This window comes from Manacus vitellinus, unplaced genomic scaffold (assembly GCF_001715985.3).
Source record: "Manacus vitellinus isolate BGI_N305 unplaced genomic scaffold, ASM171598v3 scaffold_25_pilon, whole genome shotgun sequence".
Classification (NCBI taxonomy): Eukaryota; Metazoa; Chordata; class Aves; order Passeriformes; family Pipridae; genus Manacus; species Manacus vitellinus.
This window is the reverse complement of record NW_021939882.1, coordinates 412,501-424,860: the sequence shown is the minus strand read 5'-3', so window position 1 is coordinate 424,860 and position 12,360 is coordinate 412,501. Positions and strand designations below refer to the sequence as shown.

The window sequence follows — 12,360 nt, the reverse complement described above, 5'->3', positions numbered from 1 at the left end:
GAAATGTTCTCTTGGGGACCCAGAGCTGTGTGTGAGGCTTGGGTGACCAATCATTGAAAACTGAGCAGGAGCCTGTGTTCACAGTGAAAACTTCCCCATGTCTCCCCAGACTTCTGATGGAGATATGGGATGAGTTGCTGGAGCTGAACAGGTCAGTGGTGCCCACTGGGTTACAGCAAATTTTGGTGCATCCCTGCTCTGTCCCTTCACTGAACTTTGATGATTAAGTTCTCCTTTCGTTTGGTGGCAGGTAGATAAATGGCCAAACAAGCCCAGCTGAATATTGTTGGAGCATCCCAGCTTTGGGTCCTGATTCCATAGTGAAGGAATGGACTGAGCAATGGATCTGTTCCTCACCTGCTGCACTTCAAGATTTAGTGGGTTTTTTTTTGCTTCAACAACTCCTGAACATGGATTCTTGCTGGAAACTTTATTACAAGGAATATTTGTTTTTACCACTAGGAGGGAATTTTGTCCTGTTTATGCCAAGATATAAAGGAAAATTTCTTGTGCACTTCTGCAACCTCACTGTGAACCAGGAGCAAACCACTGAGAAAAAAGGGCATTTTGAGACAGAATTCAAGCCCACAACACACTACTGGATGCCTAGAGAGTTGTGGAAGACCAAAATGGGCTGATACAGCATAGTCTGCCCATGGGAAACCTCTCCTTCAGGGCCCATTGCTTGGGAATCTCTTGTTGTTTGAAGCCTGAGGTTTCACTGCCCCTTTCAAAACGTATTAATTCTGTCCCTTACTGATTCTATATTTAAAACTTACCAGTGGGTAAAAAAACCCTTGTGAATGCTGGAGATCTTGAATCTATAACCATGACCCAGAGGGGTGAGCTGGGATGCCTGGTCAAAAGGTACTTCTGTGCCTCAGCTTTCCCAGCCGGTAAATGGGAATGAGGATATGGGAAGGGAAGTCCTTCCAGATCCATGACACCAAGTGCTACATAAAGGCATGACATTAATGAGTGTATTTTACCTCAGTAGCTGTCAGTATTTGTATAAATGTCCAAGGCCCTTTAAATCCTCCTCTCTTTCTCCCTTCAACAGGATTTTGGATGAGGAATTTAGCAAGTCAATTGTGTGAAAACTGAGTGAGAAACATTTAAGCGTCCAAGCCTCTGAAACATCATGGAAGCTCCTAGGAAAGCTGATCCTGGTAAGGATTGTTGGACCAGTGCTGGTTCTGAGTTATCTCTGACCTGGCCATGTCTTCTCTCTCTGTAAAAACAAGCTAAAATCCTCTAATAGCCCTCCTCAAAAACATAACCCCACAAGACTCCAAAGGAAGCAAAATCATTAATTTTGAACCCAATGAATATTTAGTTTCCTGACTCTTGGGTAAATATTAGATAGATTCCCAATTTCAACCTGAAGCAGTTTATTTGGCTGCTGTTCACAAGTCAGACACAGCAAAAATCAAAGAAATCTCTTTTGATTCAGGTTGGGTAATATTGCCTGAGGGGTAACATCATTTTCATTTCCACACATCCAGCACTGGCACAAAATGGCATGGACAGGTATGAAAAATAGATCATGGATCCTTGGTGCTAAAATTCCAGCTGATAGTTTCATCTTTGTGTAAATAATAATTACCAATAAAAATGTTGCTTGAAAAAAAGAGAATGTGAAAAGAAAAACACTGTTGCATTTGATAAAGCAAAATTCTTTGCAGTATTGCCAAAAGAAAAAAAATAAAAGAAAGAAAGAAAAAACAAAAGAGAGTTAAAACAAATATAGCTCTTAAATAAAAGATCCAGGTACCAAAGAGCAAAATTTAATGAAAGCCAAAACTGTTAAATATGGAATCCTGTTGAGAAAAAATGTCAATGTCTTTAAGAGTTTTACCATTACTCTATTTTTAAGAAAAGTGTAGTAAAAATACATATTACAAGTTTACATTTTCCACGCTTTTGTCCTATTCATCTTTTTTTTTTTTTTTAAACCCCTCCACTCATCAAAAGCCTTTGACAGCTGCATCTCACATCTTCACGTCACAGGTGGCCAGTCCTTGCACTGCTGCTGCTCATGAGACCGTCAAACTACCGTGACCTGCTGCCACGTGGTCCTGTTTTTGGAGGAGGATGGGGGCACTGATGGGTCTCAACAGCCTGCTCCCAACACAGCAGCCAGTGGTGCACTGTCATGGCAAGGTCCAGGACATGGCTGGGTCAGGAGATCCATCCGAGGGCTCTGGGCATGGAAACGGGCCAGCTTGTGGGATGCCTCCACTGTGCTAGCACTCACACGGAACTGAAGGCAAAATTAAGAAAAGCAGGTTAAAAATAATGATAAACAACAGGAACATCCTGAAGTGGAGTTTGGAGTGGCTGATAGCAGGGTTCATGTTCAGCGATGAGAGATGAAGGCCACAACGGTTCTCAGTGGTGGCAGTGAGGAAAACAAACTGGCACAAGGCATGCTGTGCCTGGGATAGGACCTTGACTTTGACTTGCTGGTCTCCAAAGTGTTGCATGACAAGTGAGTAAGTGGAACAGGTGCTGCAGACCAGGCTGGTGTTAATGGTGGTAAATGTATATTTATACACCAATGGAAACTGGTATTCATACAGCTTCCAGTTGTACTTCCAGATTCTCCACGTAGACCTGTGACAGTCATTTGCCTGCATCATTTTTTCTTCACCTGCCTCCCTTCTTTTACTGCTCTTCTCTTGAAACGTTGCAGAAAAATAAAGAGGGAAAAAAAAAAAGGAAAAGTGAAGAGAAAAAAAATGAGAAAAAGCAGCTCAGAATGCTCCAATAGCAGCTCAGTCCCCAGACAGATATTTGTTGGTCCCTGTGAGAACCTTTGAACTTAATTTACCATCAGTGGTGGGCATGTGAGATGGGACAAGGCTAAGTGGGGTCACTGTGGTCCCTGCCCCATATATTTTCTCCCTCTCCAGCTGCTCTCCTGGTCATCCTTTACTTCTGGGGAGGTGTCTCAGGCCCACCAGGGTAGGAAGTGTTTGTCTGTCCATGCCAGAGATTCACAGAATGAACCTTTTGTGCAGTTCTAGAAAACCATCCTTGCCCCCTTGATCTCCATGCCCATGGTTGGAGTCCCAGCTGCCTGTCTGGCACTGTGTGTTTCTGCAACACCGAGTCTGGGGTCAGCAACCTGCTCTCCTGGCTTATGGATGCTTCCCACTCCCTAAGGAATTAGGAGTGGGAGTCTGCTACTGTTGGCTTTGTACCCAGACAGGCCACAACTTGACAGGGAGGTTGAGTTTGACCAGCCCTGATGCTGTTGAATGTCACAGTTAGCTTGAATTAAGCTCTTGTAGGATCTCATCCTTGGTTTGCTTCAGCAGCTCCTTCCAGGAATCCATTCTGGCCAACTATCTACAAAATGTCCCTCTTGGTTAGAAAAAATGGCCATAAAGGGATTTCAGAGCAGAAAGGGATTTCAGAGCAGAAATATTCCCATTGCAGCCCCATGACTTCTAGCATGTTGTACTGGTTAATAGGCAGCCACCTAAAACTGGATGTCTTGAGATGGTCTATTCCCGGCTCAAGGTGGTTCCCTTAAGTGACCACTGAAAAGGGAGCACACACAGAAGCTAAGCAATGAAAAAACGGTTCACAATTGCTTATTAGCCCCCAGTAACCTCGGCAGGAGAGTCTCACATGAGGGGAAACCACTTTTACTTTCCCTCTTGCTTAAACAGCAGCCACGACCATGATCTTAGACCAACCATCTCCTCCAGTCTGCCACGCATGGTGCTCTCCACTCCAGGCACACGATTCTTCTCTTGAACCGCCACTTATCATCTCAGGAAGAATTACTGCTTTGTCCTCAGCTTGCCTGGGGTTTCCAAACTCACCCATGACATTTTCCCCTGTAAAACAGCCTCATGTTTTTGTTTGGGTTCTGTCTTGCATCAATTCCTTCCGTTTCAGGGAGAGCCGGTCACAGCTCTGTCTGCCTCGTTGCAATAACTCCACAGCCTGAGTTCACAACAGAACAACAAAGGCAGAATCACGATGGACAAAAGGGGTCAATGATGATGCCCTGCAGGGAGTTCAACTTGCCATGTATCATTTTGTCTTTTTTGCTGTTAGTAGCTCAGACATTGTGGTTTGCATCCCAAACTAAACCAGACTGAAGGACTGAGCAGGGAAGGGGAAAAAGGCTGATGTTACCCTGACACCACAGGAATTAGTAAGAAAAAATATATATATTGCACACACTAAGACTTATTAACAACCAAGTTAAAACAAAATGGCATAGTCCTCATTAGTGTTCCAGTGGTTCTTTGATCAGGGACAGTTCACGAGTCTGTTAAATCCCATTACGCTCTCCTTATTGCAGTACAGACCTGTTTCTGTTCTCCTGCCGGTGGATCTGTTTGCAAATAAAAAGGGAAATAGATTTGATTTCCTTGAGAAGATCCATCCAATTGTCCCTTCTGTCATCATCGTTTGTCTTGTTGTTGTTGGGCATGTTTTTTGGCTCTTGGAGGGGTGGAGTTGGGCTGTCCCTGCTCTCACCCAGGCAATGGGTCAAAAGGCCAATTATAATCCCGTAGCTCCCAGGGACATGCCAGTGCTGTGGCTCATGCATGGAATCGTCTGCATGGATTTTGGGAAATCGTGGCTGACCACACGTCCATTTTCTCCACTGCCTCCTGCTGCAGCCGGCCTGGGAAGGGTTGATGTCCGTATGGCTTCGTTGATTGATTGCTGTGGGATTAAACAAAAACCCTTTTTAGGAAAGACGGGGGGGTCTCCCCCTGTCCTTAGCAATGTTGGAAAAATTACAATATTAACCAATGTTGTCCTTCTGTCACTGTTCTCTCCCTCCTTGTCTCCATTCAAACTCTCACTTTCTGCATGTCCCCCCTGCATCTGCTCTGCTAATTCGCACCTCTTCTACATGCAAAATTAAATGTTTCAGCAGTATTTTGGGGCATAAGGTATCTGTGCCATATGCAAAAACTATTCAAACTCTACAACATAAGAACTGTTACGCTGGATTTGAGCAGAGGTATTATAAACACTTCCCCCACAGAGATGCTATTACTACTCCAGGCCTGTTCTGCAGGGTGGACTCTGACTCATTGCAAGCATATGTTAAACTTTCCTCATGTGAGAAGTTGAGCATGTGCCTATGTTTTTGTCTACAGTGATGACTGAGGCAACTAGGAAATGCAAACCTAATTCAGGAAAGCAAATCTTATCTTCCTGTTCCAGATAAAATGCTTGCTTTCAGAGACCTAAGGAAACCACCTGTGTAGAACAATTAAGCTAAAAGATGAAGTCGCTTTGGTTTCTTTGCACTCAAGCTACCTCCAAGAGCACCATCATTCTTTCTGGTTGGGATATTCAGGTGAAGAATGATTCATAACAGATAAATCTGAAACAGCTGCTCAAAACCAGTCATCTTAATGCTTTGCTGGGCCTGGACCAGCCTCGTTGTCTGGTGGGATCTGCAAGTCATCCAGGGAATCTGTAAGGACTTGCTGAGCAGAGGTTGGGTTCAGAGGGGTGTCTGGGCCAAAACCCAGGGAGAGTCTGGGCTCTGCTGACTGGCTTTGTGGGGCAACCAGTGATGGGAGTCAGCCAAAGGGACAAGCTTAGAGAAGGTGTTAACACTGGGAACTTCCCTTGGTGGCTGGTTTTAACATGGCAAAAACACCACAGGCTAACACTGACATGAGTTAGTGAGTAATTTCAAGAATGCAGAGAAGCCAGCAGCAGGACAGAATCTCCTCAAGACTAGAATTATGGAGTTATTGCATTCTGACACTCTTTCACTGTCTATTTGGGCTATGCCTAGCTTTACAGTGCAGGCAGAAATTATAATTTAATTTTTGTATTCCCAGGGACATTAATTGCTCATATTATCTTACCCCTGTGCTCAAGGAACCTCTCATTGCCTGTAGAATTTTCTGAACCTCAATGGGAAAGGAGCTGCAGCACATTTTCAGTGCATTAGAAATGTTATTATTGCTGACAAACCATTATGCATGTTGTGAAATGGTGACATAAAACCCAAAAAAGCTGTTGCTTATTCTACTTTTGGTTCTGGGTGAACTAAAAATCTGTCTGGATTTTTTGAAACTCATTTCATACTTCATATACTCATACCAAATTCCATGCTCATGGGAGAGATCAAGATGAGGAAGAAAAGGGACGTGTTATGTATCCCACTACCTTCTTGTACACCGTGGTATCTGTATAAGGGACTGTCTGCTAGTCATCTGAGCCAAGATATACTTGTTCCACAGATGCTGCATTAAATGTGTACCCCCAAAGCTCTCAAATCTAATCCACTCTTGACACGACACTCTGAAATTTAGGCATACCAAAATTTAGGGCTCAAGCAGATCTGGGCTGCAGGAAGTATGCTTCTGCAAGACCACAACAGGGTGGAGTTAAAAAAAACCCACTACACAAGACATTGGAGGCCAATTTATCTCTAAGAGGGCAAATAATTCTGAATTTGGAGGCCCACATCATCCATTCCAGGGCAAAATTGCTATGAGCAGATATTGCTGTTGTCAGCCTGGAAATGGTGCCAGCAGGGTGCCAGCAAAGGGAACAACAGGATGTGATTCATTACTGTGCTCCCCCAGTTTTATCTTGCTGTTAACTGCTTGGGTTTGGAGATTTTTTCATATTGCAGTAGCACTATCACACCAACCCCAGCACACTTCATCCATGCTGCACAAGATTGCCATACTCTGCTTTTGTTAATTTTGAGGAATTTCAACTTGTTCCTGTTCCCATTTGTGCTATGATTTTGCTCTATATCTGGATTTTAAATTAGCATTATGCCACATGTCTGATCTTGCATCAGCTCCCCACTACAGCGTTTTGACCCTCTCTTAGCTTCCTCTGGTGTTCCTGTTCCTTTCTAGCAGTTGAGTGACATAGTCACTCCATTGTCCCTATATCTTGGCTTTCCACCCATGGTCTGGGCTGCATCCGTCTCTGAAGGCAGCTTTGGAGCCGGGGTAGGACCAGAGAGAAGGTGAGAAAGGCCGTGGAATGGGTTGCCACCTTCATCCGCTTTGATTCACTTCTGGACTTGTAACAAAACTCGATTAAGGCAACCAGCATGGCCAGTCCGAGCCCTCCGATGAGGATATAGAAAACCCCCGCCACGTTGCTGAGACTCAGCGCGCTCGTCTTGTCCTGGAAGAGAAAGGAGAAGGAGGAGGGGGAGGGCACGTGGGAAGGAGAACAACAAAATTAATATGAAATTGCGCTGGGAGGGATGCTGCACAATATAGCAGTGTTGGCATTACATCATCTTTCTCTTCAAATGAACAAGTGGCATTTCTAAGAGCATTTTTATATTTTTAATTCAGTGTCTAGTAAATTTAACGTTTCCCTCACACAAACAAATAAACATTTCTTCAGCAATGAGACTCTTTGTAAAGGTTTGGGATCTCTGTTTTTCCATCAGCTAGCTTAAACGCTTCTTTTACCCAAAATGTGTAGTTTGAATTATTGATTAAAGGAGGAAAAAAATTAAAGTTTTCCTCCTCTGTGACATTTGCTTGTCCCTGATGTCTCGCCTGAAATAACCTGTTCTCTTGGAAATGCTCATTCCTTCGTTCCTAGGTTGTTTCCCCCGCAAATTCTGTTGCTGGGCAACACATCGAAATGGCTGGGCTTTTTCCTTTTTTTTTTTCTTTTCCTTTTCAGTGTTAGGGTTGAGGTGACACCTGAGCTGTCCTCAGAAACTCATTTGATTTCTATGTAATAGGGCAGTTATTTCATATGCAATCAAGACCCGCTGATGCATGTCTAAGCTAATTATTTGGTTGGCAATAAATAGGGCTATTAATGGGCCGCAACTCACATTCAGCATCTACATTCTGATTTTACAATTGCCTAATGAATTGTCATGGCTCTCTGGGGAAGAGGCAAGCATCAGAAATACTCATTTCACTGCGAGAGAAACCAAGTGATGTCACCCAGTGCAGCTTTCAAAATCTTCTCCTCCATGTTGACCAGGTTGAGTTGGGAATAATCTGGGCAGCAACAGGACCCCAGACTTGGCTGAGCTCCGTGTACAAGGCTCCTGTTTCTAGGACAGGCTTTCTCTGTAGTACAACCAGACAGAGGTTCCCTGCTCCACAGTTGCTGCTGCTCTGCAATATTGACTCAATACCTATTTGCTGGTAGAGATTCTGCAGGGCCAGCACAACAGGTCAGTGCAAATCTGTTGGAGTGACCAGAGTCTGACCAGCACTGACAGCTCTGCTCCCTGGATATGGGAGGACAATCGCATACAGCTCATTTGAGATGCAGCCACACACTTATATTGACGTCTGTAGAAGTGTCTGCAGTTGGTAAAGAAGCCTCTGTGCAGCTCTTGGTGTTCTTCTGTGCTGTTCCATGGATACATGGACCAGTGGGTGGCACAGCCTGTTCCTTGCCCTTGTAGGACAGTTGATTCACTTCCTTTGCTTGGCAGGTTTTACAATAAGCAACCCACACTTTTTGGGAAGGGTGAGGATTCAGGAAGCAGAAAAGTATATTGGAGCCATGTTGAAAGGGTCCAAAATGGAACACCAACATGAGCATGGAAGGTTTTTATACAAAATCAGTCTGCCTGCCACCAGCACTGTCTTTCAGGCAAGTATGGTTTGCAAAAGGATCCTGTCCTTTTCTGCATCAGGGTTTGACGGCAAAAAAATTAACCCTCAGAGCATGAAAATACCTCAATTCTCAAAATGTGAAAAACCCACTCCTGCGACAGAACAGAACATATAGGGTTTTTTTTTTTCAATTAGAAGAAAAGAGGGCTGAAGTCAAGAACACTAAAAAGAGATTTTTTTTTTCTATTTCTCCTTCATCTGACCCACTGCACATGTGAGCTGCCAAGCTTCTGCCCAGCCGGAGCTCTCGCTGTGGGCTCTGGTATTACGGGGAGCAACTTTCCATCCTGAACCCTCTGCTGAAAGATACTGAACTTGGTGTGGGGCCACTCCTGCAGAGTTTCGGTTGCTGAAAAAAACTCCACAAGTGATCTCATTTTCCATGCTTTGCTGATTGACATCACTTTGACAGGAGATTTGCCGCTGTCACCATGTGCTTTGCACCGCTGCAGATGTGACAGTTGCCGCTGGCAGGAAGGTTGGGTTTCTCCCTTCATACGCTGGTCAATTTGTAATCTTGCCAATGAAGCATTGGGTGCTCTCTATAATGAGATATTTCTACATTTTTCCTCTTAATTTCTGCAGTTTCAATATTTGCAGGATTATTTTATCTGATGTTTTCTAATCTGCCTTCGTGCATTTTTTCCTCCAGGCTTGACTTTACATTTTTTCAGTCATCTCTTATCTGCAGATTATTGGGCATACTTTTAAGCACCAGCTGGGAAATGCAGGCAGTTTTTTAGAGAAGATATAGAAGAGCAGAGCAATTACTCTCAGGAAACTGGGTTGCAACACATCAGGTACTTTGCCTTTTAAAATTCAGTCTGAAGGGGCTACATCAGCTTCAGGGAGGGATAAAGACACTAGAGGTGGGCTGCCCTCCTTGACATCCTAATCTTTTAGCCTGGCTCCTTAATGAAATGTGGCTGATCAGCACATGCTCTCTGCTCAGAGGAAAGAATGGGGACAAGGGCGCAGGTGGAGCAGTCTGTTTGTCTGTGTATTACTAATAATTTTCAGCCTATACTTTCACTTTGGTTTAGCAGAAGCCTGGAGATCTCCAAGATATCAGAAATCCCCTAGCTTTGTGAAAAAGAATGACACTGTAGAGAAGAGAAAACCTATTGATACTCAACTAAATGTATTAGTGCAATCCATACAAGGGATCAGAGACTCCACAGGGGCCTTTGGCTTGCAGACACAGATCCTTAGGAAATCTGTCTTCCTTGGCTCTGTTGGGCATGGGAATACAAAAGTTTCAGGTTTTATTGGCTACAATATTTATTTCCACCCCCACTTTGGGGGTCATGGTCTAAGAGGGCACTTTCTCAGCTGGATGCAGTGGCAGAGAAGTCTGTCAGCCAGGAAAGGCTGCTGGTTCTTAATTCCCACTTTCCTCCTGACACCACCTGCAAAATGACCAGTAAGAGAGAAGAGATGACCCAAAGCAGTTTCCTGCACCACTACAACTCATTTCGGGGTTGTTGTATGTTTCTTGCATTTACTTTGCAGTAGAATTATTGTTATTGTTATTACTCTTACTACTACATTACTATTATTACTGGGACAATCTGGGTGAACTGAAAGTTGTCTTATCCAAAAGGCAAAGAAAAGCATCTTGAGGTACAGCAGTGGGCAAACCTGCTGGGAGGGAGAGAGTAGCCTGAGGTTCACCTCTGCTACCCTAATAAAGCTTCTCCCAAGGAGCCAAAGGCATGGGCAGCTTCAGGGGACACTGAGGAACACTGAACCAAGGGAGCGTGGCTGATGACACAGCCTGCTACCACAAGCCAGGCTGAAGAGTGAAACTGCTCCTGAGGTGATGTTTGACTTCTTGCTCATCCTCCTTTTTCTTTCCTTTTTGTTTCCTTCCCCCTCACAGCAGGACAGGCAGAGATGTTCTTTAGGCAGCAGCGACATCTCGTTGCTCCAATCAGCTGCAGGATCAGACCCACACGATGGGTCAGAAGCTCTGCATGCCCCACTGAGGTTTTGCCTGCTGTTTCCATGCACGATCCTGCCCTAATAATGCTTATAACAATAAAAAGTCCCAGATTATGCTATCTGCTTGAGAGGACCCTCCCCTCCTCTCTGCTTGGGCTCTGTGACACCAGATGCTCTCCTGTAGAGCTGCCCATCACGGAACCAGCTTGTTAGTGGGAGTGTAAATGTCACTGCTCGTCTCCCGCAGCGGCAGAGCGCCGACGTGGGGGGAAGATTGGCAGGCGAAAAGAGAAAGAAAAACCCATCTTCCCAAAAGCCCGGCCTTGTTGCTGCAGCAACCAGGCACCTTCCCGTCTGTTACTCTCAAACATGGCACTGTGTCCATCATCCCCTTTGTCATTGTTTAATCCTCGTTGGCTGAAGGGCATTAGGGCCAAATTTGCCCAGCAGGGCTGGTCCCTTCTGTCACCCCGCATGACCAGAGCCTATTGGCAGCACAGGGTGATATCACCTCGAGTTGTTGCCATCTCCATAGAAGATGAACTGTCCTTAGAGCAGTTGGCAGCTCAAGACCCTGAAATTAGCTCAGTTGGTTAGAGCATGGTCATCATCAGAAGTTGAGCTTTTACCCCAAACGCTGGACAGACTTTATGGGAGCAAAGCCTGAAGCTCAGCAATGAAGGACATAGCACTGGTCATTGTCTTGGAGCTCTGCTGTGGGTCTGCCAGGGGATGGGCAGGAGCACATGGATGGTGGCTGCAGGGAGGAGGCTGCCCAGCATGAGAAAACACCTTCGGTTTGGGAGCCTGCCAAAGGCAGGGCAAGGCAGTAGCAGGATTTGTTCCTTTTTCGTTTGTTTTGTTTTGTTTGTTTGGGGGTGTGTGTTGGTTTTTGTTTATTTGTTTGTTTCTTGTTATTGTTGGGGTTTTTTTAAATAAAAACACAAGTCTTGCAACTGGCAAAGAGGATTTGGAGATCCCTGTGGCTTTGATAGAGGTCTTTTAATTGCATGAAGTGACCTGGATGTCCCTGAAAGCAGGTTGTTCCTTGCTATCCTGGTCTAGAAAAAAACCTTCCTTATTCCCATTGCCTTACAAAAGCCACAGGAAAATGGAGAATCCCATCCATCTGCCTCGATGTTTATTGTTCACCTCATCATTACCTTCCAACAACCCAAGGCATCACTTTCAAGCCCACAGGACATTTCAGCCTGCAAAGAAAGCAGTCCATCTTGTGCTTGTTTGCAAAATGGGATCCTTCTAGGCATTCTGGTTATGGAGTGTCTGTCTCTCTTCTGGGCTTATTCCTGCTGTGGCAAGTAGAGGGGAGTGCAGGAAAGCTTGGAAATAACACCAGGAATGGATGAAGGCTTTCTAGCTACATGAAGTGCTGGAGGTGAGTGTGCATGGAGAAACCTTGAGCCTGAGGGAAGGAGTGGCTGCCACATGTTTACAATGGGGAGAAAAGCAGCAGGGACTTTGCTGCCCAGTGCAGGACACTGTCTGGGATTCCCCACTGCCTTACAGTGCAGCCAGGGCCATGATGATCCTGGATGAATGGCCCCTGAGTGCAGCTGCTGAGCACCTCATGGGCTGCCATAACATATTAAAATATTCATCAGAGCAGGAGTGTTTGCCTCTGGAGTTTGATTTCAGATTCACTAATGTATCTACTGCTTCTTTATAGGAATTTCTCCAGGTTAAAAAATTGGTGGGCAATAAATAGGTAAGCAGATTAAAAACAGGATACACAGAAGTCAATACAGGCATGGGACATCATCTGGGACCA

General features: G+C 44.8%; 1 protein-coding gene across 5 annotated transcripts in view; it reads right to left on the bottom strand.

Annotated features, from left to right (window-relative positions):
• Nucleotides 1-1,374: 1,374 nt before the first annotated feature.
• Nucleotides 1,375-12,360, bottom strand: part of GRIA1 (glutamate ionotropic receptor AMPA type subunit 1) — a 119,793-nt gene continuing 108,807 nt past the window's right edge. For 4 of the 5 annotated variants that reach the window (XM_018073610.1, XM_018073611.1, XM_008931798.2 and 1 more), the window contains exons 16-17: nt 7,018-7,152; nt 1,375-4,716 (exon numbers count right to left, since the gene is read on the bottom strand). In XM_018073610.1, the coding sequence (XP_017929099.1) occupies nt 4,528-4,716; nt 7,018-7,152 (324 nt within the window). In that variant the 3' untranslated portion in view covers nt 1,375-4,527. Of the gene's footprint in view, nt 4,717-7,017; nt 7,153-9,069; nt 9,860-12,360 lie in introns of those variants that run through there. The other variant, XM_018073612.2, reaches the window with a different exon arrangement.